This window comes from Desmodus rotundus, chromosome 13, assembly GCF_022682495.2.
Source record: "Desmodus rotundus isolate HL8 chromosome 13, HLdesRot8A.1, whole genome shotgun sequence".
Lineage (NCBI taxonomy): Eukaryota > Metazoa > Chordata > Mammalia > Chiroptera > Phyllostomidae > Desmodus > Desmodus rotundus.
Window position 1 is genome coordinate 753,372 of NC_071399.1, and position 27,190 is coordinate 780,561.

At 54.0% G+C, this 27,190-nt stretch overlaps 1 protein-coding gene across 1 annotated transcript in view; it reads right to left on the minus strand.

Moving 5' to 3' along the window:
* Nucleotides 1–4,287: 4,287 nt before the first annotated feature.
* CSMD1 (CUB and Sushi multiple domains 1) overlaps nucleotides 4,288–27,190 on the minus strand; it is a 1,050,215-nt gene continuing 1,027,312 nt past the window's right edge. Inside the window, exons 60-70 of the mRNA XM_053916503.2 lie at nucleotides 24,662–24,835; nucleotides 24,216–24,389; nucleotides 22,690–22,763; nucleotides 20,180–20,291; nucleotides 18,226–18,405; nucleotides 16,925–16,969; nucleotides 14,068–14,229; nucleotides 12,576–12,688; nucleotides 11,730–11,817; nucleotides 8,105–8,237; nucleotides 4,288–5,215 (exon numbers count right to left, since the gene is read on the minus strand). Of these exons, the coding sequence (XP_053772478.1) occupies nucleotides 5,056–5,215; nucleotides 8,105–8,237; nucleotides 11,730–11,817; nucleotides 12,576–12,688; nucleotides 14,068–14,229; nucleotides 16,925–16,969; nucleotides 18,226–18,405; nucleotides 20,180–20,291; nucleotides 22,690–22,763; nucleotides 24,216–24,389; nucleotides 24,662–24,835 (1,415 nt within the window). The 3' untranslated portion in view covers nucleotides 4,288–5,055. The remainder of the gene's footprint in view (nucleotides 5,216–8,104; nucleotides 8,238–11,729; nucleotides 11,818–12,575; nucleotides 12,689–14,067; nucleotides 14,230–16,924; nucleotides 16,970–18,225; nucleotides 18,406–20,179; nucleotides 20,292–22,689; nucleotides 22,764–24,215; nucleotides 24,390–24,661; nucleotides 24,836–27,190) is intronic.

Here is a 27,190-nt window from a genome sequence, read left to right on the forward strand (position 1 = left end):
TTCCCGTTCGTGGGGAGAACACGCGAGACCTGCTCTCCCCGCTGATCCCGCGGCCGGCCCGCTGAAATTCCCCCGAATAGGCACCAGAGGGCACTATTCTGCGCACACCTTCCCCACCAAGTAAAATATACGATAAAATGGATGTTTTCCATTTCTCTGACATTTTAAAAACGGTTGCTCTTTGCAGTCTTGGAAAAACAACCTCTGTTAATGCTTCAGACCCTCGCCTCTCCGTGGGCAGGTGCCCGTGGAGCTGAGCGAGGCCCCGGTCCCTCCCCACGGATGTTCCTGGGCCCGGAGCGCGTGCACCTGCGGTCACGGCACCTGGCGCCTCTGGTGCAGCAGCTGGAAGCCTGCGTCCCGTCAGGCAGAAACAGTCTGGGCCCGGCACCGACCCAGGGAGCGTGCAAAGCGGCCCGTCGGGCATTTTTACTAAATCCATGAAACGCCACTTAGCTCTGTGTTGCTTATCAAAATGCTTGCCCACACATTTCCCTGGGACAGAATAAAGAAAGCCAGGGCCTAGTCCTTTAAAGAGGTTCCGGGGTCCTGGAGAAATGCTGGAATCCGCAGAACCCTCTGCAGGGAATAGGGGCCGCTGTGCTCCCTCCTCAGGGTCTGGGCATCGGACTCCGTCTCTGTTCTGCCTTCCCCTAACCCCCGTGGGAGATCATTCTCACCCTCACGGAAGCAGAGAGGGCCACGCCCTTGCCGGGGGCTGGGGTGGGGCAGGGGGAACACAGATTCGAAACTTCAGGAGACAGAGGCTCCAACCGGTCTTGCAGGTGGACAGGCGGTCACGTGAGAGGGAAGCTCAGGTGTGAGCGAGCTCAGTGTGTGGGGCACAGGCCGCGGGACACTAGCCGAGATCCCCACTCCAGCTTCGCTGCTGATCACACGGGAGTAGTTCGGGGAGTGTTAGCACAGCTGATGTGGAGTGTTTTTCCCCTCGAATTCTCAACTGCGCTCATTGCTAACCCAATGAAACACAAAAATATCGACAGAAGGATAGAAATATTTCAATGGCAGAAAAATAAAAACATTGATGAATTTCATCACATAAAAATATTTTTTTTGTAAAAAAATGTTGAAACAAGAGCAAACTGACCTCTAATATCAGCACTGCCTAGCTGTGTATTCTTGGGTGAATGAACTAACTTCTCTGAATTTCTGCTGCGTCATCCATAAGGTGAAAATGGCCAAACCTGCGGAGAGGCCATTTGAATGCTGCGTGTTTCTGGACCCGTGTGTGGTGCCTACTGGGTCCTCGACCCATAGCAGCCGAACACATTTGCGGCCCCTGGAGACCCCGCCTCTTAGGGTGGGTGTCAGCGTTTTGTTACTTTGAAGCAACCGTGAGGCTTACTTTTATTGGTTGCTCTACATTTTGTAACAAACCGACTCTCCGAAGAATTAGGGTCTCACTCCATTTAACTGCAAACGTTTGCTTGCTGGGCCCCCACCCGGGACACGTGAAGCACTTGGCTTTTGGCGCCCAGACTCGGGCGCAAGGCAGCTGCCCTGGGCTGTGAGGGCCAGAGTTGCCGGTGCTGCTGCTGGGCCTTCTTCAAGGCTGGTGTTTGAAATGCTCCTTTAAAGGTGATTTTGCTGGGTCATTTTCCAGGGCTGAGAAAGTTTACAGAAAGTGCCCAGGCTGGTGTGGCTCAGTGCATTGAGCACAGGCCTGCAAACCAGAGGTCACTGGTTAGATTCCCAGTCAGAGCACAGGCCTGTGTTGCAGGCCAGGTCCCCAGTAGGGGGCGCACGAGATGTTTGCACCAGACCACACATTGATGTTTCCCTCTCTCCCTCCCTTCCACTCTCTCTAAAAATAAATATAAAAAAATCGTTAAAAACCTTTACAGAAAGAACTAAACATTTTTTATCACGACAATAAAGGCCAGAGTTTGGTTTGGAGGGGAACGAAACTCCCACTGACTTCGAGACAAGCCATTCAGACATCTGCCAGCGTTGACGTGGCTGCTCTGCTTGTGACGGCTCCTCCTGAGTCAGCTGTTCCCCAGTCGTGAGGGTGATGTTCACACCTGGGGACACAGGGAGCCGCCCCCCGAACTCGGTCACATCCAGTGACTCGCCCTGCCCCCCTGCCCCCAACACCCACATGGGAAAGCTCAAACAGAGTCACACAGAAAGTAGAAATGTAAAATTAAATATTTAATTAGAACTCTGATTTGCTTTAAAGATAGGTGGCAATGCACAGGCTATATTACACTCTTTATAATTTTTTTTTGACAAAAAAAGATACTGTTCATTTTAACAGGCCACGGTAATATTAATACATGTGTGATAGGGTTGGGACTGAAAATCAGCTAGAGATGGTACAATGTACATTATTGGGAAAATTACAGTTTGCATTGTAAAAACATTTATTTTTTTAACAATTTACCTACATTAATCAAAAAATTACAGCATATTTAATAATTTTACAAATTCTTCATAAAAAATATATCTCTGTACAAAAAGGTCTTTTGCACCTAATGCGAGTCAGCAGCATGGGGTGGGGGGTCCGGACGGGCGGGGTGCCCACGGGTCCTGACCGGGACGCCGGCCTTCGAGTTCCCCTTCGTTATGATAGCTTGTTGTCGCTGTTTACAAAATATTTTACAGAAGAAAAAAATTATTGCAGCTAGCCTGAAGGAAGGCAAGATGTGTGAGACAAGCAGCGGTTTGAAATAGCTTTAAGCACATGACCTGCGTCGGCGTGTGTGCTCCCTCCCGAGGTCCCCTCGGGCCGGGAGAGTCTTCCGGCACATTCTGAGGCTGCGCACTCACCCTGGGAGGGGCCAGCTCGGGGAGTGACTGTGTCTGACCCGCGGGCTCCACACGGACCCCCGATGGGCGGCGTGGCCCTGAGCGGCCAAGGGGAGCTGTGCCTGACCTGACCCCTGGTGCCTGGAACCTGTGCCCTCCTCTCCTGGGGCTCCTCCTGGGGCTCCAAGGTCGCTGCCCGGCCAGCAGGACAGGCACGTGGGGACGGAGTAGTTGGATCAGACTCTGAGGTCAGCTGGCTGCACCTGGTTCGAGCGGCTCACACTCAGACGTGTACGTTGTACATACCTGTCTGTACTTGTACTCACACCTACAGGGGGGTGAGCCCGCCCCTCCGGGCCCCTCGGTCTGGGTTGGGGTGTGTGGGGCGCCGGGCTGTGGCCAACCTCATCTAGTCTGAAGGGAGGGGATGCGAACACCAGGTGGCAAAGCCAAGCCTCCGTCCTTTGGCCAGACCAGCCGAGGGAACGTGCAGGGAATTGCACGAGACTGCAGAATTCCAAAACCAAGCCGCCACAGGGAGGGGTTGGCGATGCCCTCCCAACCCAGGACATGCACCCCTCACCGATGACAGAGTAGGGGGCACCCAGCCGGCTGCACGGCTTGGAAACGGTACGCCATTACCCTGACAGGGTTTTGTTCCATTTTCCACGTTTGAAGCCCTGTATTCCACCCGCAGCAGGCAAACCAGGGCGCCAGACTTAAAGCAGGGGGCAACACACCCCTGTGACCAGGAGGGCTGACCCTGCCGCGCTTCCCCGGTGCTGGTCTGCGTGCCGCGAGGGGAGCTTTCTACGCATGGAAAAGGTGCTCGAAACCCAAGTGACAGAAGAATTCCCTTTGCAGGCTCTTTCCACCCCAAACGCGGTTCCCCTTTGGGACGTAAACGATCTCGTCGCCTCGCCGTCTAGGTCACACTTCGACCGGATCCACGCTGGGAATCACGCCTACGTCCTTTGTCCCGCAATTTACAGTTCGCCAGGAATGAATTCTAACCCTGGAACATCGCTGAGACTTCCTTTCCACCGGAACAGCACAAAACAAAAGGCAGATGAACGCAGAAGACGGGGCACCAGGAGAGGAGAGTGTGAGCAGTGTTTTCCTGCCTCCACAGCAACGCTGGGTCCTCTGACCCTGCCGGTGTCCAGCGGGCCCCGGGCTCCTGGGGGTCCTGTCCTCCGTGCAACGTTGGGGGTGCACAGCCACAGGACACACAGTGTGACGAGGAAGACGGCGCTGGGAGCTCCCGCCCGCATGGCCACGCGCTTCTGAAATAAATTACTATTCACATTTGTACACGGCAGGCGGAGATCGCGGGCAGCCTTCTCGAGATACTGCCGGGACAGCAACGGACTCGAGGAGGAACCATGTGGGAAATAAAAGGCCTCTTTTTTTTTTCCTCAATGAGTTCAACACAGATATGTAGCTAAAAGAAGCGATAATAAAATAAATCTCTTTAATACCCTACTTCTGGTAAAACCTGTGCCATATCTGGGGATTTTTTCTCTCTCTCTTACGCATTGACTGACCTGACAGTGAGGTGCTCGGCGTGAGAAATGAGGGGATGTGTATATACAATGGGTAGTGTGTATAAACCCTGTGTAAATAGTGTATTTTTATCAGAATCTTACTCAGTCATTCGTAACACACTAGTGCAAAAAAATTGTGCATCAAAACTTCTGCAATAGAACAGCTGACCGGGAATCTGCCGATGGTCCTGGGGGCAGACGCCGAGGGGGTGGGGGTCCTCGAAGCGCGCCAGGTCCGGGGAAGGCCGGCGGGGCGTGTGTGGGTGTGTGCGTCAACCAGGGAGGAGTCTTCTTCAAGAGAGCTGTTTTCCAGAGTGTTTGCATTCGTGGGGGTGAGAAGGAACACACAGAACATGGCGTGGGGCTGCCTCTTTGTCACGGTGCCCAGAGGTGGCGGCTGAGTGCCCAGGAGGCTGCATGGGAAGGCATCCCAGCCTCCGGAGGCAGGACGTCCGAGGCACGGAGGTGGACGTGCCGGCATGCCCGGGCGGGCGGGCGGACGGCTTCCTCAAGGGCGCCTTGAGCCCACGCAGGTGCAGCTGGACGGGGGCCAGGTGTGGCTGGTCCTCAGAAAGCTCTGCGCACTCTCTGGACATCCCCGCTGCGTGAATCCGGTACGGGATGGGAAAGGTTGCGCGGCGAAGCCGGGAGGAGGAGGGAGAGTGGTCCATGGCACCAAAGGAATCACTGCTTGCCCGTCAGAGGTATGGCTGTGAGTCGGCCCCCGGGGCGGGGGCTATACCACCGTGCACACTGTATTCAGAGTCGTGTCAAAGCGCACAGCCTTGGCTTCCGTGGGCTTCAAGTTCGTGTCGTACATAGGGTTCTCGAAGGAGGCCTGGCCGTTGCTGTTCTCGTGGCCAGCGTAGCCGTTGTACTGCACTTTGGGTCTCGTTCTAGGAGGGAGAGAGACCAGACACCGTCAGGGGGCTGACCACCAATGGCTGGGGCTGGGCCCGCACCGGCTCTCCGGTCTGCAGGAAGCCACACGGACGTGAGGCCACCCAGCCGCGGAGTGGGGGTGAGGCAGAGGGACGCACAGCTGTCCCTTGCAGGCCTCACTCTTTTGAGATTATCAAGAGAACTTTTAAAAACTGAAGTGGTTCCCCAAATCAAAGAATTATCTGACTCCAACTAATAATCTGGGTAAACTGGGAAGGTCGCCGACGGGGGTGGCAGACAGACTCCGGTTGGGTGTCCACCCACCTCCAAGTTTTATGACCTTCAGAGTTGTCCCCACTGCTAAGTGGGAACCTAGGTGCTCGCCCTCTAGCACTACGGAGACCCAACCAAAATACAAACGGGGCATCTCGCTCACTGCCATTCCCGACACCACTCAATGTGAGCTAGTTTTGGGGATACAATTTTGTCTCCAGTAAGTAAGTTATGGAAAAGACGCTACACTCTTATTCAACTGTTGTATGTATTTTCTGGTTAAAAGAAAACCTTTAGGTAGTCCTAAGATTAGAGAACTGAAGGCTTTTTCTGATGTAAAAGAGATAAAGCTCCCCCCGCCACCCCTTTTCAGAAGAAATTACGTATGAAAAACAGGCCAGGTGGTAGGAACACCACTTTAAGTAGCCACACTAGCAAAAACATCACTTGATATCGACAGAAAGAAACTTCTGTTGCCGTGGCTATCAGCACACTTTCTTACATTGTAAGATGCTCAGGAAGAACGAGAGCTAAGAACTGTGTGTCAGCTGAGCGGCAGGGCGGGAGGGCACGCTGATGCTGAACTGGAAAACGCTCCAGTCACAGAAGTCAGCACACAGGTTCAGCCACATGGTCATGAAGCCTAAACTTGGCTGGTTTCCCCTTGACCTCCCAGGTCAGGAGCCCCCACCCTCTAGCCCTCGTTGGGAGGAACACCCCACAGCCGTGGGTCAGACGTGGAGCCCCAGTCCAGTCCTCAGTCAGGAAGCCTGGGGCTCCCTGCACAGGGTCAGGATGAAAGGCGCTGGGACAGCAGGGACAGGGTTTCCCCTGAACAAGTGGGCGCCACAGCATGAAGGAATTTTTAGACCTGCGGAGGGTAAGGAGCCAGCGGAGAGAAGCCATCCGCTTTGTGTGTTCCTGGGCAGGTGGTAGGTGGCAGTGACTCAGAAGAAAGCGGACTCAGGGAGCCCCTGGGGGCAGGCAGGGGTCCTCCTCTGGCCCAGACACAGGGCACTAACTAGGGGACTGGCAGACACAGGGGCCACGTGGCTAGGAGAAGCCTTCCTGAAGCCGGGACCTTGGAGGCCCTTCCTTGGTCTCCGGCCTCTCGGTGGGTGTGGTGGGCGGGGGCATGCAGGCAGGACACTCACGCTGAGGCTAAAGTGGCCCCCAGCCCACAGGACCGAAGACAACGGAGGTCAAACACCTACAGAGAGTCAGTCCTCTGCCCTCCGCCCTCCGCCCGGGTTTCACAGCCTGAGGTCTGCTCCTGAGTGTCCCCTGCTGGGAGGTGGAAGGCTGCTGCTCACAGGGAAGCATCTGAGGTTAGGAGACCACCGCGGGCACGTGTTGGGACCCTGCCATGCTGCCTTGTCTTAACTTAAGATACAATCAGAAGGGACATTTAATCAACGTGGGAGAAGATACAGTTCCGTGAGCTTATCCTTTTAAAGGATAAGAACAAAAAAGCCGATAAGGGAGATGCTGAGAGCACTTTTTGTGAGACTCCTGTAAATGTGTGTGTGACCGGGAGGTTCCCCCTACCCCCTGACAGGTGGGGCTGCCCCTGCATCCCGGAGGGAGCCCCCCCCCCACGGGCAAAAGGCCAAAAGGTGCAGAAAAGCATCTCCTGACCTACATCACGTCATTGAGGTTAAGGTGGATGCCACGGAAGCGAAAACGCATTTGCAGGAACCACAAACCCCTCCTGCAGGCCTGTGTCGCCGTGAGGACATTACATGTCTTAGAGCATCTTGTGAAGGAGGAACAATCTGGGACGTGATGAGAAGCACTTCCTCCAATGATGGGTTTTTCTGCAGAAGGTGGTGGGATGTATTTGTACATTTGCTAAATTTTCAACTAGTTCCAAACCGAAATTTGGTTATAAGGCTCATCAGACTTGGGTGCTAAGACTTCTTCTCTCTGACGCATTACCCTACACGGAAGTGTCAGTCTGCGATCGCGGGGAGACCGTCTGAGATCCCTCTCCCTGGCCCACATCTCTAAAGTAAGAACGTTACCAACCACACAAAAGCGGAGGCATACTTGCAAGCAGCTAGCATAATATAGTTGGGAAGTAACATTCTTACTTTTTTATATTTCAAAAAAAGCATAAAGACACAGAGTGAAAGCTATTTCATGAGTCATTAAAAAAAAAACAACCTCCTCACATTAGTGTGTTTTTTTTTGGCCAGGATTAAATAGAAATATCTGTACTACATTAATAAACGTAAGACACACTTAGCATAAATTAATCTTATTCACAGGATCATTTATTACCTGTAAGGAATGCCAGTATCCCAAAGAATATTTTAAGAACTTTGGCACGGGCCAATTTCCTCCAGGTAATACATTTTCCACAGAGAGAAAGTGTAAGTGAATCTCTAATTTCTTCAAAATTTATTTTTGCTTTTTTTTTTTTTTGGTCTCCATGCCAATGCCAAGGAAAGGATCAATTTCATTTAAGGTTTTTGTTTTCTTTTTTTGAAATTTTGCCATTTTTCTGTTGGGAGGCACATGCCCATTAGTGGGGCACTTTTCCATGAGACGGAGCGCGTGATATCGCTGTGTGCGCAGGGAGGCCTCCCTCTGAATTTGTTAAAGGGAGAGGTGAACGCGCGCCGCACCTGTGTTTGTAGAGGTAAAAGGCGAACCCCGACAGGATCAGAGCGAAGAACGGGACGAGGATGGCCGCCGCCACGGAGCCGCTGCTGGTGCCCGGGGGGCGGCGCGCGGGGTCCTGGTCGGCGCTCAGCGGGTCTGGAAGACAGAAGGGACGGTCAGCTGTGCCCCGAAGAGCAAACACCCGCGAGACATGTTTACGCGTGAGTGTAAATTCTCCAGGAAGCAGCAGTTAAGTCCCACCAGGACCCCCGATACTCCTTCGGAGAGACGCTAACGTGCGTCTCTGTGACCGAGACACAAAACCCGACCCGTCGGGAGACGGCCAGCGGGACTTTATTAAGTGTCACGCTCCCGGGGCGCGGAGGGCGACAGGCCTGCACGGTCTGACTGTGCGCACAGTCCCCGACAACCGCGTGGGCGCGAAGCCCCGGGAGCGTGCGCGGTGGGCGGCGCTGCTGGTTCCGGAGTGCAGTTCCCGAGCGCGTGGAACGCTGAGCTGCGAGCGAAGCCTTGTTTTCTTTCTTTCTACAAACCTCAGCGCAGAGAAACAATGGAATGTTTAAACTCCTTAAATAGCTTTGTAAATGAAAACTCTTCGATTTCCCCGTGAGGAAGGTACAAATGCTACTTGTCCCCTGCCACTCCCTACCCCCTGGAGCCCTAGGATGCATTTATTTCACGCTGGTGCTGGCTCTTTGTCACGCCACCGCATCTTCCTGAGACCCTTCCTCATCAGCAGCACGAGGGACTCAGATGTGACTGCTGATTTTCAGACGCGTCCACACCTGCACGCCAGGTGCCCGTTCTCTCTGAATCTCCGTGTCCGGGCGCCGGCATGTGAGCAGTTGGGTCACACGGACGCTCCCACCCTGGACACTGAACTTGGAGGGAGTGAGGCAGGCTTGGACTTGACCCCCGTGGCTGTGGGGACAATACGGATGGCCCCGGTGGTGGTGCCAGTGGAGCACGGAACAAGCACCAAGCACTATCTCTGGGCCAGGGCTGCTGGGAGTCCCAGCCACCATCGGCCGGGGCGTCCTGGGCACGGCCCCCCAGGGCACACACCTCATAGCTTTGCTGTGAGGACCACGTGTCGGGACATCTCTACCGCTTGAAACAAGGGCGGGAAGTGCCGCCACGCCAGGCCAGGTCGGGCAGCTTTTCTCCCGAACCCCCGGGGGCCTGCGCTAGACCTGGATCAGCAGGTGCTAGACACGCAGATTTGTGACACAAAAGGACAAAAAAAACAGTGCCGTGTGTCTGGTACATCAGCGCCCCCTGGTTCCCAGGAGGGAGCCCTAAGCCTTCTCCACGTTTCCACCCTCCCGGGAGTCTCCTCACCTCCTTTCCCCAAATTCGTAGTCTGCTTAAATTAACTGAAGTTATTTTCCGCAACAAGACCATATACTTTTGGCCATAATAGGTATCAGACTCCGGATCAATAACATCCTGGAAAATCTACACACCGTGAGGGACTTCTCACCCTACCTAACACGGAGCAGTGTGGAAGGGGGTGTGGTGAATTATGCAGCCAACCTTTCCCAGGAATTAGGAGGCTGTCTGACGCTCCTGGTTAATTTCAGGTATTTACCTTGTTTTAATAATTGAAAGGGTAATACATGCACATGGTATTAATTAAAATGGCATAAAAAGGTATGGAAATAAATAGTAAAAAGGTCAATGGAAATGAAGGTCCCCTCGGCTCCCCGCATGCCATAGGTTTGGGGTGTTGGGAGTGACCTTTCGGGAAGAACTGTTCATAATATGATTGTGTCTCTTTTATTACTTTTCTAAAAAATGGGCCGATGATTCACAGGTTTCATATTTGGCGTTTTAGCCTGAACCGTATATTTTGGGGTTCCTCCGTCGGCACGTAGAGGTCAGATTTAATGGGTGCACAGCCCTCTACCATATTCATTACCGACCTGGAGTTTAGCCAGCCAGCCCGCTGCTGACGGCCGTTGGGGCTGTTGTTTTTCTCTAATGACGCAGCAATGCCTTGGCCACAGCTGCCCGCCAGCAGGGTCTGACCAGGCGGGACAGAGTCGAGCTGAGTGCGTAGCCTCTGTGCCCCTGTATCTCACCCAACCGCCCTCCAAGGCGGTGGTCCGGCTTCGTTTCAGTGTTATTTCGCTCGGGCCATGACAAAGCCATCTGCGCCCCCTGTGCGATATATATCGAACTGCCACCTCCTCCCCTCGCTCCCCGTCCCCCTCCCTTCCCCCTCCCTCTGCCCCCCCCCCCCCCCCCCCCCCCGCCTGCCCTGGCTACTCTCACGGGCCACCATAGCACCTACTCACTGCCCCGCCTGCACTTCCTTACTCAGGAGTGAGGGTGAGCTGCTGTTCACCTGCTGCGGCCTAGGCCCCTCCATCTTTAAGCAGCACCGTCAAAGGCGCTCACACACTGTAGAGCTCCCCGTTTAAAGCACACACACCGTCCGAGGTCTTCGAGCTCGCTGTGTGTTGTGGTGTTTCCAGGGCTGCGGTCACGCCCACGATCTACTTTAGGGACACTGTCTCCTCCCCTGGAATAAACCTGGGGTCCCTGAGCAGACATCCCTCATCCTGCCTACCCCAAGTCCAGGCAGACATGGATCTACCTTCTGCCTATCGACTGGCTTGTTCTGGGCGTTTCCTAGAAACAGAAGCACACCATACGTGTGTTTTGGTGGATGGCGTCTTTCACTCTGCACGGCGAGATTCCAGAGGAAGAACAGAATGTTGTCACTCACCCAGAGCCCGAGACTACTGAGTGTGTTCCTTCTACCTTACTAAGGTAAGACCCAAGGAGCAGAGAGGGAGACTGAGCAAGGAGGAGGATGTGTCCGTCTGTCTGTCTGTCTCTAGTGGGCTTTTTCTCATGTAGGTACGAATGTCTTTCCACACCGATGCACAGCCCTCGTTACTTTCACGAAATACGCTAAATGAAATTATTACTTCTGTTTAATCTGGCACACAGCATAAAGTTATGTCTTTCAGCAGCTCCTTTATGATCGCTATGTGGAATGGAGAGACTATTTCTAATTTAAACTGTTAACAGCAGCCCTGCTTGAGACACACTGGAAGAGGAAAATGAAAGTTTTGACACCGGTCTGCCATACCCTCTGGGGTAGAACTGTTGGATGAGAGGGTGTTGCCAGGTTGTCCTTGACACCCACCCGAACTGGCACCCGCGGCCTCTTTCTGCTTCCCCCAGGTCATTTTTAAACACTTGGACGTTTCGATAACTGACAATGACCTATCTTTGAGTTCATCGTATATACTTTTGACCTTGGCGCTCTTTTCATTGCTTTTGGTGACTTCTAATCACACGTACGTGTAACTGTCTTAGGTAATCGAGTTTGCTGAATTCTCTAATTGTCTTGCTTTTCTTCCTCCCCTCACTCTCACTGTCACGCTCTGCAGCGAGGATAGCAGTACCACGCCTGGCACGCTCCCGCTGTTCCAGCTCTGGACTGCTATTTTGTTTCTTTGTTTCCCACTGAGTTACAAAACCTGTTCTCTTGCAGCCGTTTCCAACTGTGCTGCTTTCTGGCCAGCCTCCCTGTCACTTCTCAGCACGTCCTTCGCCCAGCCTGCCTGCCAGCCACTCCCTCCCTTTGGAAGCAGCCTGCACTCCGCTCACCTTGCCTCTCCAGCTTGAACTTTCCGAAGTCTTTGCCACGGACTTCGCCTTGAAAGGTGAACCCTCCCCGCTCGAGTCCCGAGGAGACCTGCGGTTGGAGAAGAGGGCAAAGAACGTGGAGTGAGGGCGCAGCGTGCACTCCCCCTCACCTAAGATCCCGCGTTCTCTCTTGCTCAGAGAGGACAGGCTGATGTTTTCTTTTTGCCGTTCCTTACGGTGTAACTATGTAGTTAACATTTTAAATATATAGATGTAAGAGTTAAGAACACAAGTTCTGACTCATTTTGACCTCAAAAGTGGCTTGTAAATTTGCAGTATACGCATAGGTGAGCTGTAAAAGGTGAGGTGTAATAGGTGAGGTGTCCTTTGTAAAAGGGACGGAAATAGGGACCCGTGTATAGCCTGCATTATGCAAGACGCCCTCTGTCATCGCTGTGGGCTGGCATGTGTCACGTGAGGCTGGGCCCGCTGGGCCAGGTGGCAAATCACAGCGCTAAAACATGCTTGAGTTGCAGAGAAGGGCACTCAAGGGGGCGTCCTGACTACCTCCACTCATCTGGGAGCGGCCGTTTGGGACGTTCGGAGTGGCTGTCAGCGGCCTCGGGACCTGAGTCTGTGTCCTTGCTGTGGCCCCGGCAGTGATAGCCCATTCACCTTGGCCCATCAGGGTCTCATTTGGGGACTCGGTTTCTTCTGTGCTAAGATGAGGGGTACAGGGCCAGGTCACCTCGCAGAGGGACCACTGCGTCCCTCCAAGCACCGGCCCTCCCTGCTTGTCTCATGGACACCCCCTGTCGCCCGCACCTCGGGGACCCTTTGGCGCTCAGCCGTCCCACAGACACTTACGTAGCCGTCCAGCCCCCAGGTGCCGTCGTCGAGCTGGCCGACAAAGATGTCCGCCGGGCCGTGTGTGCCAATGGCTCTCAGAAGCAGGTGGGCCTCCTCCTTCTTGTACACGCCTGCAAGGAGAGCCAGGGCGCCCCGTGTGACTGGGACTCACAGGGGGACCGACGGTGGCATGTTTGATCGGGAATACGGCCCAGAGGTGATAATATCACGGATAAATTGTTATTATGTTTTTAAATTCGAGCTTCAGCACCTCTCTCCTTGAAATCGTCTCTTCCTCAAGCCCTCGTCTGTCTTGACTGGGTATCGTCCACGCACTTTGGTCAAACATTTCAACCTACTTACTCCACAGTAAGAACAAAACTAACATGCTTTCAATCATATTCATTTTTGAAATGCAGCATGGTCTTGCTTATGGTGGGAATCTGACCCTCACCCCTGAGCCAAAACCCCGCAGACAGCTGCATGTGTGCCACGGGGAGACCCACCCACTGAGATGAAGTGAGCGGTGTGGTGGCCAGGGGGTGACGGACACACCCGGGTGGCCCGTAAGCTCTCGGGCACAAAGTGACTCAACAGTCACACCGCCCAGCTCCTTGGGAAGGCGGAGGGGCTGTCCCACACTCTCGCCCAGAGATGCAGCGGTCGGCACGCACGTGAGGACCCGTTGGCAACCACAGCGAGTCCCCTGCCCGTGGGAGGGGCCCAGGCACATAAACACGTGACAGTGAACCCGTCTCCTCCGCATGGAGAAGACAGGACGGGGGACAGTGCCCCTGACTGTTTCGGAACACACAGCAGCTTGATCTTGGACAGAAACCAGAGAAGCAACTCCCTACGACATCCCAGCCGCTGTCCCCGCTGCCGAGCAAACAGGAAGGGTGGGGAGCCGCCGTTCAAGTCCCAGCTGACAAGGACAGCCGAGGGCCTGCCTGTGGGCCAGGGTCCCCTCCGCCCCCAGCGGCTCCGACATCTGCATCACTGCAACCTCTCAAACTCTGGCCTGCTCTGTGCCGCAGGTGGAGGGAACGACCTTTCGCCGGCAAGTCTAAGCTGTCATTTTATTAACGGTGGGATGACCCCCCCCAAAAAAACCCTCAAAAAACTAAAACACCACAAAACCAGGAGCAAACACATTAAAAAAAGAAAAACAGAATATCTAGGGTTAGAGTTAAGGTTTTGGTTAAAAAGAAAAAAAACGTCTATCAAAGAATACTTTTTAGAAACCTGCATCTCTGGACTTAAAGCTCCCATCTTTGACTTAATATATTATGTGCATAATCTGGAGCAAATGGGTGACCTTTTCTGTACTGGTTTGTGAGCCTCAAAAGGAGAAAATTGCCGGCCTGGGCCCTGAGGTGATGCACCTTTGGAGGCAGAGCCAGCAGAGTGGGAAAGGTTCTAGGGCAGGGCGGAGCCTGTTCCCCGGGGCGCAGGGTGCGGTCAGGGGGCTGCTGTCCCAGGTCCCCCTCTCAGGACAACCCGGGCCTACCTGTCAGCTTCAGCTCCACCTGGGCCGTGGTGCGGAAGGTGGCGTTGACCTTGCTGCTGCTGGCATTGAAGAAGTCCACCGTCAGCGTCGCCGGCTGTCTTTTCCCTAAATGCTCATAATGGCCCTGCCACACCGAGCTGACGAAAAACACATCCGAAGGAACTGTGGGGGAGGAAACACAGGCGCGGATTAGCAGACACGCAACCAAGCTACTCGGGTCTTTCACAACAGAGAAGGCGGACTGGTTCGGGGAGACGCCAGACACGAGAACAGTGACGAAGACCAGGGTGATGGATCGCACACAGGCCCCTCGCAGCGCGTGTGAAACTCAAGTGAACCCCCGGGGGGCTCCCGTGAGGGGCAGGCACGTGTTTGTCACTTTGGGGGAGACAGAGTTCAGACGCAGAGCAGACCTGCCCAGGCTGGAGTGCGTGTGGGAGCGGGTCTGCCGGCACCGGGTTAGGTCGTGTTGTGCTTAGTAAGATGTACAGTACACGGCCCCAGAAAATCGCTGCTGGCAGGCAACCTGCACGGCACGGCCCCGCGTGCGCTGGCCACGCCGCTTACAAAGACAGCGCTGTTCCGTGAGCCAAACCCTCTCCCCCTGCCCTCTCCCCCTGGAGACGCCCCACCCCGGGGAAGAAGGCCAGATGACAGGGTGGCCCATGTCACATGTGTGTATGAGTTCAGAAAGAAAAGGCAAGAAGTCTTTTAAAACATTAAAATTCATCTGGGACAGGACAACTCACAAAGATCGCTGAGATGTTCTCTCTTGTTGGTGACTGACTGTGAAAATTAAACTTATTTTCCCACATCTCTGCCAGCCCACGTGCCTGAAGTGCGGCCCTTCTCACGGCACTGGCCGGGGGTGCTCTGGGGAGCCCGAGGTGGGCCGGGCCAGGGCCTGCGCCGTTTGTCCCTCAGATGCACCCCGGGCGGGGCCCCCACTGGATGACAAGACAAGGGCCCCCGCAAGTGGCATCGGAGGAAACACGCAGCTCGACTTGCAAGGTGGAATTAAAGATTGGTTTCTCCCGAAGTACACTTTTTAGCAGGTCCACTTAGAGCAGCCGATGCCGGGGACATGGAGGTGCGGTGCCGTGGCCACGGCTCCTGGTCTAAATGGTCCGCTTGGCGTTTCCCTGTCCTCCCAGACAGGCTGACCCATAAGACACATCCTGGCACCGGGAGAGTCCAAGACGGACAGAACGTCATCACGCCTACTGTTCTGAGTGGACCCGACTTCCAAACCACAACTCAAGAAATTAAACAAGAGTAACACTGAGACATCAACGCCAGCATCTCACGCATTTGCTTGTTGAGAACCGGCACTAAACACGGCCTCCTGTCTACCAGCCTCACGGATGCTGGGTCTTCACTGGCAAGCCCCATGTGGCTTCCTTTACTAAAATGAGTAGCCTTTAAAATAATATCAAGACAGCTTGATTTCCCTAATCAGAATTTACCCACTCGGGTGGGGCTTCTAATGTGCTTACTGAGCCCTTCACCGGAGGGACTCTTGGTGGAGGCCCAGAGCAGGGCCTCCGAAGTGGCTCGTTTGTGTTCACACGTGGCTGTGAGGAGCTGATGGATCATTCTGGGTCCTTGTCACAGACTCGCAGCTGGTAGTGTGCAGTAGTGCAAATGCCAGAGAGCAGGCGTGTCAGAATGAGCCATGTTGACAGAGCTGCATTTAACCCACGCGCCCCTTCTGAGAGAAGGAAATGGGGTATAACAATGGCAATGCATGCACCTTCAGAGAGCAAACAAAATGGGATACACTGTTTCAGTTTCTTAAACAGAACGTAAGCAAACGGGAGCGGAACACACACACCGCCACTGCCACCTGCAACGTTGCCTTCCATGGAAGACAATGTAGCCTGGACAGGGAGTGTTGATTTCACTCGGTCTGTAAATAACAGCCAAATAGAATAGCCTGGGAAAATAGTTTTAAAAAGGAGTTTTTATACTTCGTGATTCACTTGCAGAAATTCCTGTAATCATGTAGTGACTTTTTGCCTCCTCTAAGGATTTTTAGGTGTGACCCAGCATGTGATCAACGAGGTATTTTTCACACCCTGCACAGTTGACACTATAATAGATCATTAAGTCTAAGAAATCCGTGTTAAAACCCAAGTACGGGAAATCCAGGGAAGTGGTTTTATATATTTACAAAGATTTTCTATTGCTGTCTAAAAAAAGCTTGACTCAACTTATAATTTGGGGAACACCATACTGTTTAAATGCTGCCTAGATTTGATATCACAGATAAGACGGGCTGGTTGACTGGGAGTAAGAACGAACAGCTTCCTTAGGAGGCGGAGCTGTGTCTTTTGGATTTGCTCAGTTGTGCGTTTAGCCAGGCACTGCATGTAGCAGAGGGAGCTAGTGCACATCTCGGGGGCAGAGGGTGCCTGGAGCACGGAGAATCATGGGGAGAGCGGGCTCCACGTTTGAGCCGCTCACTTGGGGTCAAAGGCCTCACCCACGTCCACTTCCTTGGGGAGAGGAAAGGATCCCAACCCTCTTTATAAGGCTCTCCATTATATCACTTTCTGTCGGCAACATCGGTCCCCGGCCGCCACACAGTGCCCGAGGCACCTTTAGCAGCACTGACAGTGTGCTCTCACGCTGGAGGTCCTCCCTCTAAGTACTGCTCTTCCCTTAACAGCCCCGGTCGTGAAAGCGCTAGGAAGTTGTTGTGTGGCCTTGGCATTTTCGGTCACCGAACTGCTAACTCGGTCATGGACTGGTGGGGTCAGAGATCTGCACGCCAAAATTTGTCTCGCTGCCCGGAGCAGAGAACCAATCAATGGCTGCACTTGATTTGACTCTATCGCTGGTCTGGAATACAAACCTGGAGTTTTAGTAACTGTTTCATTAACTTCTCTCACTCCTTTACCTACAAGTAAAAAGACAAATTGTCATTTTCAAAACCACGTATTTTGGAATCAGTTTGAAAAAAACGTCAAATTGAAGCAGTTTTCCTCTCTCCAGATTCCTTGAGTGTACAGAAGAGGCACCTCTCCTCCCCATCCACCTTAGCCCCTGGATTCCCTGAATTCCCTGAAGATCCCTCTGCGACGGTGGGAAAAGCCGCCTGGGGAAGCATCAGCCCAGTCCGACCCGTGCGTTTCTGTTTATCGTGCTACAACAGAGAGCCTTGCAAAGCAGGGTATTTTTGGTCCGTTTCCTGACTCCTGCGTGGGATACGCTGCCCCTGACCGAAAGGCGATAGAAGAACTTGGACTTCAGAACTTCCCTTCGCTTGACAAGTCCCTGCCCAGAGTCCGTGTGCTTACCAGTCACCACGGAGTGACGCCAAACCGTGTCTCTTGCAGAGTATTTGATTTGGTCTATCAAGCTAAACTAACGTCATAATTTCTTAGTTTTTCTAGTTTTGCATCAAACTACACATTATCATTTTTTTTTTTTAGTCTGTTCACTTCGACTTCTGGTTAGACAAGGGCGAGGGTGAGGGTGAAGAATTGCTGACGTCAGAACTATAAATGAGCTCCAGGAAACTAAAACTAGGGCCGTGGATTCCTCGCGCGCTCGCACGCCCTTCATCGATGGTGTTCCGTACCCAGTGTGTGTGCAGGGTCTAAGTTTGGGGAGGGGCCTGGGAGGCCGGCCACCAGGAAGTCTGGCCCGGAGTTACTACTACTCATCATTTCCGTGTTAGTTGCTTTTGTAATTAAAGAAAAATAGAACCAGCGTCAAGAACACGTATGTAAACTTCAATTCCACCACCACACAGCTTGTGGTCTTAAAAATGACAGAGTTCAATTTACTATGCACCCATACTTGGTGATATTGCCCCTTTTCATTAAAAAATACGTTTTTCCAAAATATGTGTTATTTTCTTGTAACTCATGCTGCTTTTCCTCAGCCAAACAGCTTTTCTCTTCGGGTTACAATGTGATCAGCACACAGTAATACCTGCATCTCTCCTTCACCTACGCCTCCACAGTGCCAGACACGTACTGCACACACGTGCACACACGGCCCACACACAGGAAGCACGGACAGAGTCGGGCGCCCGCCACCGCGCCCAGGAGGCTGTTTGCTCAGGGGTCTCCCTCCGGCACCCAAGCCTGGTGGGCGGCGGGCTTCCTCTCTGCCCTTCGCAGGAGCTGCGCTCCTCCGGCAACTTACTTTTACAGACAGGTGACTTCCCCGTCCACTTCATGTCGGCTTTGCACGTCCGGTGCTCAGAGCCCCCGGCCAGGAAGAACCCCGGGTGGCAGGTGTACACCAAGGTGTAACCGAACGTGGGGAGGTCGATGGCTCTGACGTCCGCGTGGGCCGGCGTTTCTGGCTGTCTGCAGGCGTGAGCTGGAATGGCATTTATTCTGTTAGGAAATGCTCAGACTTGGTTTATTATGCACTTAACCTTCGTGTCTAAAGACATGAAGAAATAAGGCAACACTCTGGAAATGGCTTTAAAGTCACTTTGTATTTTAAAAGTGTGAATACAGTTATCAACTGAATTATCACCGATATTCCCCTCTCCCTCTGCACCTTTCAACAGGAGGGAGGGCTGGTGTTTGCCCCTCCTTCCTGTCTCTCCCTCTCCCTCCATCCACATATATATACCCGTACATACAAAAGTAGTTTACAGTTATGAGTATGCAAAACACAGAATGTATTCTTGTATTATTATTTGTCAGTATATTATTTTCCATATGAATAACTAGCAACCTACTTTCGCCCACCCCCGTATATAATGCATATAGAGCTTCCTCTCGACAAATGTGTGTGTAATTATGTGGAGAAATTTAGAATGGAAATCACAGCTTTGGAATAAACAGATTATTTTGGATATACCATTAAGATCAGTACTATGTTGTATCTCCTTAAAAAGCCAGTCCTGTCAACTGAACAAGCATAGATTGGCACATGTGTAGAAATACGCCTAGAGAGTTGACTGGTTAGTTAAATGAGTAATTAATTTTGGTAACAATGTGATGTGTGTTTAGTAACTGAATTGCTAGAGAGTCTCATTTCCTTTCCGAATGTAACTCAGGAATCAGTAAGGTTGTGACGTTGAGCTCTCAAGTCACCCCACGTTCTTTGTAAAGTGTATACGCTGATACACACGCCAAGTAAGGGACGTGGCAGGTTATCATAAAATAAGTTTGCAATACTAAAATTGTGACTGTGGCTGTTGGAAGCCTCACGACACTTTGGACTCAGCAGACTTCAGAGTGACGGAGATCCGATGTCAGGAAACTGAACACACACAGGCGTGTCTACACGCGTGTGCCTGTTTACATGCACATTAACACCCACATACATAATCTGGGGAGAGATTCAGGGTCGCGTGGGCAGCTTTGAGACAAATACGTGTCTCACAATACCGATCAATACACACAGATATCATATCTCATCTCCCGTCTGGGTAATTTTTACAGCACTCTGCTCTTGCGGTGTTTACCGGTGAGAGAGATGCCAAGCTGGCGTGGGTGAGGGCTGCCTCACTCATCGTCCACCCAGTGGGGTGGACGCGTCTCTGAACGCTTACGGCTCAGTCAGGACGTCAACTTTGATCCTGAGGGGCCGCGGGAATGGTCAGTCCTCCCGGACCGCCAAACACTCATTTCCAATATTCCCGCTGATCCTCGGACACCTCACCTCCCCCGCTGCGCCCTCCCTGGCAGTCGGATGGGGACTGGCTGGAAGGAAAGACAGCAGCTAGAAGGACGCCAGCTTCCTCCCCACGATGCCACTACACTGCCGTCCACGGTAGGGAAGGGCTACGGGGCTTTCTCAGGCTTGCGGGGCCTCAGTATCACCTGGAGCGCCAGGTAAGCCAGACTGCTGTCCTTCCTCGCCCCGCCTCACCCTGCCACGCCCCTCCTGGGCTTTCTGATTGACAGGTGTGGATAGGGGGCGGAGAAAGTCCCCATGTCCACCAAACCTCCAGGGGATGCTGACCCCACGGGTTCTAGGGAATCAAACCTTGAGAAACATTGGTTTAGGGAACTAAAAACAATCAAAGGAAAACAGGCCAGCCCCTCATTACCTCCCTTGGAGAGAAGCCCTCCCCAGACCCCGGGAACGCGGGGCGGGGTGCTGGCCTCAGGCCGCGCGGAGGGGCCTTACTTACGGATGCACTCGGTCTGGGTCCCGCTCCACGTCAGGTTGGCCAGGCAGGTGCGCGTGGTGGAGCCTTGGACGTGGTAGCCTTTCCTGCACCTGAAAAATACCGTGCTTCCCACCTGGAAGGGAGACGGGACATGGACTCAGAGGCACCGCAGGCGGCGATCCCGGGCCGTTTGGACCGACCTGCTTGGGCCAGCTGCACAGGGTCCCCAGCCCCGGTCACTCAGGCGTCCCTGAGCTCTTAGGCCCATGAGCTATGCTCCCCCGAGGCGGCTGACTTGGGTGTTGAAAGCATAATTTTTCTCTTTCATTTCCGCCCACCTCTCTTCACTCTGTCATAATTTTTTTTCTTTTCCTTTTTCCCCTGCTACTCCCATTTTAAGCAATGGATACTTATTATCAAATGACTGCTGTTAACACTTCTGGGCACGGACCAACCCCTGTTCCACCTGAGCTTCCTTCAAAACCCCATCTACACGGGGAGCTTCGGGCCGAGCTCTTCCCTGCTCCCTGCAGCGTCCTCTCTCCAGACTTCGGCCAAGCGAGCCCGCTTCACCCTGGAGACGATGCCAACTTCCCTCCTCTGCCCAGAATGCAGCAGAGGGATGCGGCTTCTCCGCGCCCCCACGTCCTGCTCTTCTTCTGTCTCTTAATTTGCCTGGGGATGCCCGGGGGCCCCAGGAGTCAGTAAGCGTGTTTTTAGAGAGAGACCCCTGTGCATGGGGTCGGACCCCGCCGTGGCCTTTAACCCTCTGCCGCTGGGCTCTCCCCTGGCCAGCCCACGTCTCCCTCGTGGGACTCTGGGAGGAGTGATGGTGAGCAAAATGCGTGCAGGCAGTCGGTCGCCCCACTGACGAGGGATGGCGAGAGTCAGAAACAGTAGCTGCTTAGCCCTGGACCCTAATGGCGAGGTTGGGATTTATTTAAAAACGCATGTTTATGTGAACTTCACCTGAATAACTAATATGGGAGTCCAAGGTGGGATGGGGGGGTCCCTCCACCCTCCCCTGGAATTGGCTGTGAGCCCAGGGTGACCTTCCGGTGACCCGCTGATGGGGAGCTGGCAGGAGGGAGAGGCAGGGTCCTCAATGTCACTGGCGGGAGGAACACGGGTCCTTCGGGAGAGGGGTACTCTCAGCAGGACGTGCCTGGCCACTGGGGGTGGAGCAACGCCAGCTGCCCGGGGTCTGTGAGTTTACGGGGCCCAGCTGGCTGGAGAAGGGGAGCCAGCCGCCTGCACTGAGTGACTGGGAGACAGGGGTGGTGCCAGGCTGAAGTGGCCCCCTTCACGTGGGTGAAGCCACAGCCCAGGCACGGATGGAAACAAGCGACAGCTCACCCGCTACACACAGAACCGCAGAGCCACCCGCCCCCCCCGGCCGGGGAGGCTCCTTCTTTACATTGCCCGCGAATCTCGCTTTGGGGTCCAACCTGTCGCTGGTGTGGGCGTCACGTGACTTTGTCATGGGGGGGGTGAGGTGTGTCCCCGTCCCCCTTAGCTTCAGATGGACCACAGCGTGCCGCTAGCACTGCCCCCGTCCGGCTTCCTGTCTGCAGGCTGCACGTGGGCAGCTGAGGGACCACGGGGACCTCGCTTCCCAAGACCGGAGTACCATGGCAGGACGTGAGAGTGACAGCGTCTGCAGCTTTCTCTCCTACTCCCACCCCCCGGGCACCGCCTGCTGCGTGGCAGACCCCGAGGCCTCAGGCGGCCGTGGGACCTGACAGCAGACTGCTCGGCTCAACCCCAGGACCGTGAGGGTTTCCGTCGCCCAGGGAGGCGGCATGTACGTCCCAGCAATATAGTGCCTGCCATCTAACAAAGGGGCCTCAGGGCTCAGGAGGGATGGGAGAGGGGGCTGGAGAGAGAGAGGCTTCCTGACGGGCAAGCAGGGGGCACAGTTAACTGCTTTCAGGGACGGGCCACCGGACGGCCCTGGGTCCCTCGGTGACTGACTGCACAGGGTCGCAACAGTGTATTTTAAGCTGCGTGACCTTCCATTTTCAGTGATTCCTCTAATATTTCCTGCAATGTGAGTGTGCTTTATATTTAAAAAGTCCAACGAGTGTTGGAAAGTGGTACTGAGTTTGCCGGTAGTTCATCGAGTCCTAAGCGATCATGTGGAGAAGAGATATCCCACAGTGCTCTCAGCCTCGGGGGCTGGAACGTGTGAATTTAAACACTGGCCCACTGTTTGGGGGCCCTGCATGCGTCCTTCTCCATGGAGCTACGCAGGGGTGATGCGCGCTGATTCGAGAACTGCCCTGTTGGTTCAGCAGTCAAAAAAACGCAACACACACGTTTTCAAACGGCAAGCAGTAGGGGAACTACCACGGGGTGAATCACGGTACGCCCGCATAGTCCCAGGCCCCCGGAAATAACTCCGGCCGGCATGAATTCCACGTGGGCCAGTGTGGCAGAGATCGGACACAGTGTGTGAAAACGGGCACGCATGGCCATCATCAGTGGCATGTTATACCCACAGAGAACCCAGGGAAGTAGACATGCGGTACCTCGTATCCTCTCGAGCTGTTCTGTATCCCGAAGGGCGGCGTGCCGGGGTCCGGGCAGGTGTTATGGGCAGGGTCTGAAATGTACGGTTACAAAAACAAAACCAGAGAGCCGGCTATAACAGCAACGCCCCCAGTTTCCCTCAAAGGTCTTACAGAATTGAGAAAATTGGGTTTTGACAGGTGTTCGAGATGTTTTGTATGACAAGTGGAAATTAAATTGTTATTCTCATCTTTCCCGACGTCTTTTTAGATGCTGATGGTTCGTGCTTTCTCCCGCTCTCACCTGCCGGGCGTGTGATTTTCTGTGTCAGAGTAAGCACATCTGTTCTCACGCTCAGCTAGGGTTTTTCTCCTGACACGCTACATGGGTTGGTTCATATGCTCTGCCTTCAATGACCATCTGTAATGGTCTTCAGTTTTTAAAGAATTCACTGAATGGCCAGCTCCTTTGGTCATCCACGGCATCATTCAATTCTCCTAAATTCATTTTCCTCAACACAGAGGAAATGCACTTAATGCTTCAAAACTGAACACTGTGTGAGGGACGGTGACATATTCCCCAGAATGCAGGACCTCGGCCATCGAGAAGTGCGAACCTTTGTGGTTTGAGTCTCTTCGGCTGCTAGAGGGAAACTTAAAAAAAGAAAAAATGGCTTTCCGTAGAGCCTAGGCTGCTGGGGGAGAAACACGTCTTCAGTGCAGAGATGGCCACCACGCAGCTGCGGCGTAAGTCAAGCGCGGGGGGCCGTTGGGCAGCCAGAGAAGGCTGGGCACCTCGTTGGACTTATTCCTCCAGCAGAGCCTCGAAGACCACATCACTCAGTTTCTTGGAGAACAACCAAGTCCACAAATCATCAGCTGTTCAGCATACCCACGCCCCGGCCCTGCAGAGCCGGCGAGCAGGCTCACCCGGCTCGGCTGCGGGGCTCCCGCAGTGGCTGTGCTCCGAGGCCGGGAATGTCGGCTCTGGTTTACGTGTGGCTGACGATGTCACCAGGGGAATTCCTATCTGAGCAGGGACTCAACCTACACACGGGGGCTTCAGGACTCAGGGATGGTCTCTTCCGACTGCAAGTCTTGTCCCCATGCTCTAAGGCTATCGGGACCTGAGAGCTCACGTGACCCTTCCTGTCCTCGCTACCAGTCCGGCAGGTTCTGTGGTGACTGAAGTGACAGACAGGTGTCGGGGGAGGCAGGGCAGCGGGGTGGCCGTGGCTGTCCGTCCTCCTGGCTGTGGTCGTTCCGGAGAACGGCAATAATGACAGCGGGTGTGCCCCTAAGTGTGCGGGTGTCAGACGACCTGGGCAGGAGGTGGGGACAGTGCAGCACAAGACCAATGCCTAGGAGATGCTGTAGCCGACTTCTACCTTGAACTCCAGGTTCATTTGGGGGACTGAAGGGGGGCTCGCACCAGCGCTCACACAGGGAACCACCCCCGGGGACACTGCGTGCCCACAGGCGCAACCGGGTTCGGAACACACTGTCCTCCCCCAGACCCCCAACCCCGGCAGCCTCGTTGTCATTACCGATGCAGGTGGGCTGCACGCCGCTCCACGAGCCGTCCGCCTGGCAGGTCCTGCTTGAGGAGCCCACCAGCACGAGGGGCGGCTTGCACTGGAAGGACACTTCTGACTTGTAGGTGAAACTCCTGCCACTGAGCCGGCCCTCCGCAGGGGTGCCCGGGTCCCCACAGAACACAGCTGGCGGGAACAACAGGGAAGTCAGCAGTGGCGGGGCCCAGGGCCAGGTGGCCTGCCAACCCCCACCTGGGGTCTGGGCCACCTCTCGGTACAACTCTCAGATCAATGGGACGGAGTCTCCCCCAGGCAGTGCAGGCTCGGAGCGGACATTCACCCACGGTAGCCGGCTACACGTGACAAGGGCTGGCTGTGTCCTCAAACGTAACCTCGGGGGCTCCTGCTGCTGCGCATGCAGAGGCGCCCGGGGAGCCCGTCGTGCGGGGGGGACTTACGCAGGCACTGGGGCGTCTCCCCCTTCCACACGCCCCGGCCTTCGCAGGACAAGATGGCAGGCTGCGACATCTGGTAGCCGGCCGCGCAGCGGTAGCTGACGCTGGCGCCCCAGCGGAAGTCGGCTCCCTCCACCTCTGCGTGCGGGACACGGGGCGGCGGGCTGCACAGGACGGCTGTGGGCAAAGCACACTGGCGTGAGACAGTGCGGGCCTCCCGCCACGGCCGCGGTGCGCGCGTGGTCCACGTGGTCGCCTCACCTGAGCAACTGAGGGCAGCTGCAGAGTGGCCTTTAAACGAAGGAAATATTGGGGCAGGCGGTAAATCAAAACAATCAAACGTTTCCCTAACATTTCTTCATTATTCCGATCGGTGATCTTCAACCTTTTCCACCCCACGGCAGATGGAAACTAATCGCTAAATTTCTGCGGCACACCAGAAAGGGTATTTTTGGCCAATGTGACAAAAAATAGGAATAATTTTGATTCATTCACACTGGACGGCTATTGTTGTGTTGCTGCTGTCTTTTTTTTTTTTTTTTTGACAATCTCAGGAAAAAGGGGTCAGTGCCCCTGACTAAACAGGCAGGCGCATCACTTGAATTTGTTAATTTAGATCGAGGACAGAAAAGCAGAGAGAAGCCCGCTGCGAGGAAAGTGAATCGGACAGGACGCACTCGGTGCGCACAAGGCGGAGACAGGAAGACACTCTTCTTCAGTGAGTCCTTTCACGGTGGCCACCAAGGGGAAGCGGAGCAGGGTGTGGTCACGAGACTGAGGAGTCTTGTGGGTTTACATACAGAGAGGGCCAGCATTTCTCTGCCATCTGTGATTTTCTCTCTGTGTAAATCCACAAAGAAAAACACAGAGAGAAAAGAGACTTGCCCAGGTACATACTTTCTGAACACGAAGACTGCCGATCCCTCTGCTGAATCATTAAAACAACAAATGCCCGAATGGTTGAAGAAGATTCCGGAACATACCACTTGCCAGAGGTTCACAGCCGTCTTGCAGTCTGGTGTGTACTTTGTGTGGGACACACAGTTGTCATGGATCATGTGCCGGGCAGTGAAAGTCCCCCCACCCGCCTTCCGCGCTGTAGCTATCAGCCTAAGAGGCATGTGGGGTAGGGGGTGGGGGGCAGGGGCTCCATCTGCGAACCTCCCCTGCAGACCCACAAGCTTCCTGGACTTGCCACACTGGAGGGGGTTTGCCAGGGACAGTTTCAGCAGCAGGAGGGGTGGCTCCCCTGCTGTTTCCCCATCTAACCTGACTCTAACCTGGACCCACCTTGTTGACCCTCAGACTTAATCCCGCTGGTTAGCGAACTCACTAACACAGACAGAGACACAGGGGCTCCAAACCCAGGCCTGGCGGCGGGAGGGCTGCCCTTTGAACTCTGACCCCTCCAACTCCTTATCTGAAACCCTGACCTCTGCCAAGGCTCTCTGTGAGCCAGGTCTGTGTCTGGAGAGCTGAGGTTACAGCCTTGAGGAAACCAAGTGGGACTATTCTCGGAACACTGGACATCACAGATCAGACACCACACTGTGCCTCCATGATTCCTTCCACTTCTCAAACTCTGCGTGTTAGTGCAGCCACGGGTGGCCGAGCCGGGGGTTGTTTAGAGACTTTTGCACACGCATCACAGTTTCTCTCTGTGTGAAGAGATTGCCTCTTCCGGAAAACCCAAAGCTGGTCTGCCAACCCCCTTTCCAAAGGAGCCCACAGCTCCTGCCAGCTTTCCTACGACCTTTCTCTCTCCCCTTCACCCAAAGCCTTCCCCAAAATTCATCAGCGAGCATTTGTGAGGTCCGTGGGGTAGCACCCCCAATTCGTGTTCCAGTTCCATTTTAATTAGGGCATCTCTGTCCATGAGCCCAGGTGTCTTGGTTTTGAAAGTGTTAGTTGATCCTTATCTTTTTCAGGCAGAATAGGAATGAGTCACTTTGAATTTAAAATCTCTCCCAGAAGGTGAACGCTTCAGTGGGGAAGAGCTTTGCATTTTGTTTTATTCATAAGGGGGGGCTGTCGGATGCAGAGAAGCCCTGTGTCGAAATATTTCCACCTTGGGCTGAAAAAGACCCGTGACCCCTACAGACCCGGAAGCGGGAGAGCACCCTGGGAGGCCCTCTCCCTCCCCGTCCTCCCCTTCGCCAGCATGCAGCCCGTGTGCCCTTGCCTGCTCTCACCTGGGAACAAAGTGAGCTCCTATTTATTACTTGTTTTGGTTTTGCTCGTCTCGTTAGCATTCCTTGTTGAGTCTCAGGATTTATGGGACAATAAATGTCACTTAATGCTGTGAGCTACTGGAATTCCTCATCGGGATTGAGCAGTGGGGTGAGAATAATTAAAAGCTCATCAAACTTGAAATCACACCGAGTGGTGTTGGGCATTAGCCTGTCCCCGTGAAACCAGGTCCAGTATGGCACCAGCCAATGTGCTGCTTTGCTTTTTCATACTAGGGTGCACACACTTCAGTATGGGAAATGCTTTCTGAGTGTTTTGCAAAGAAAAAAGAAAAAAGAAAAG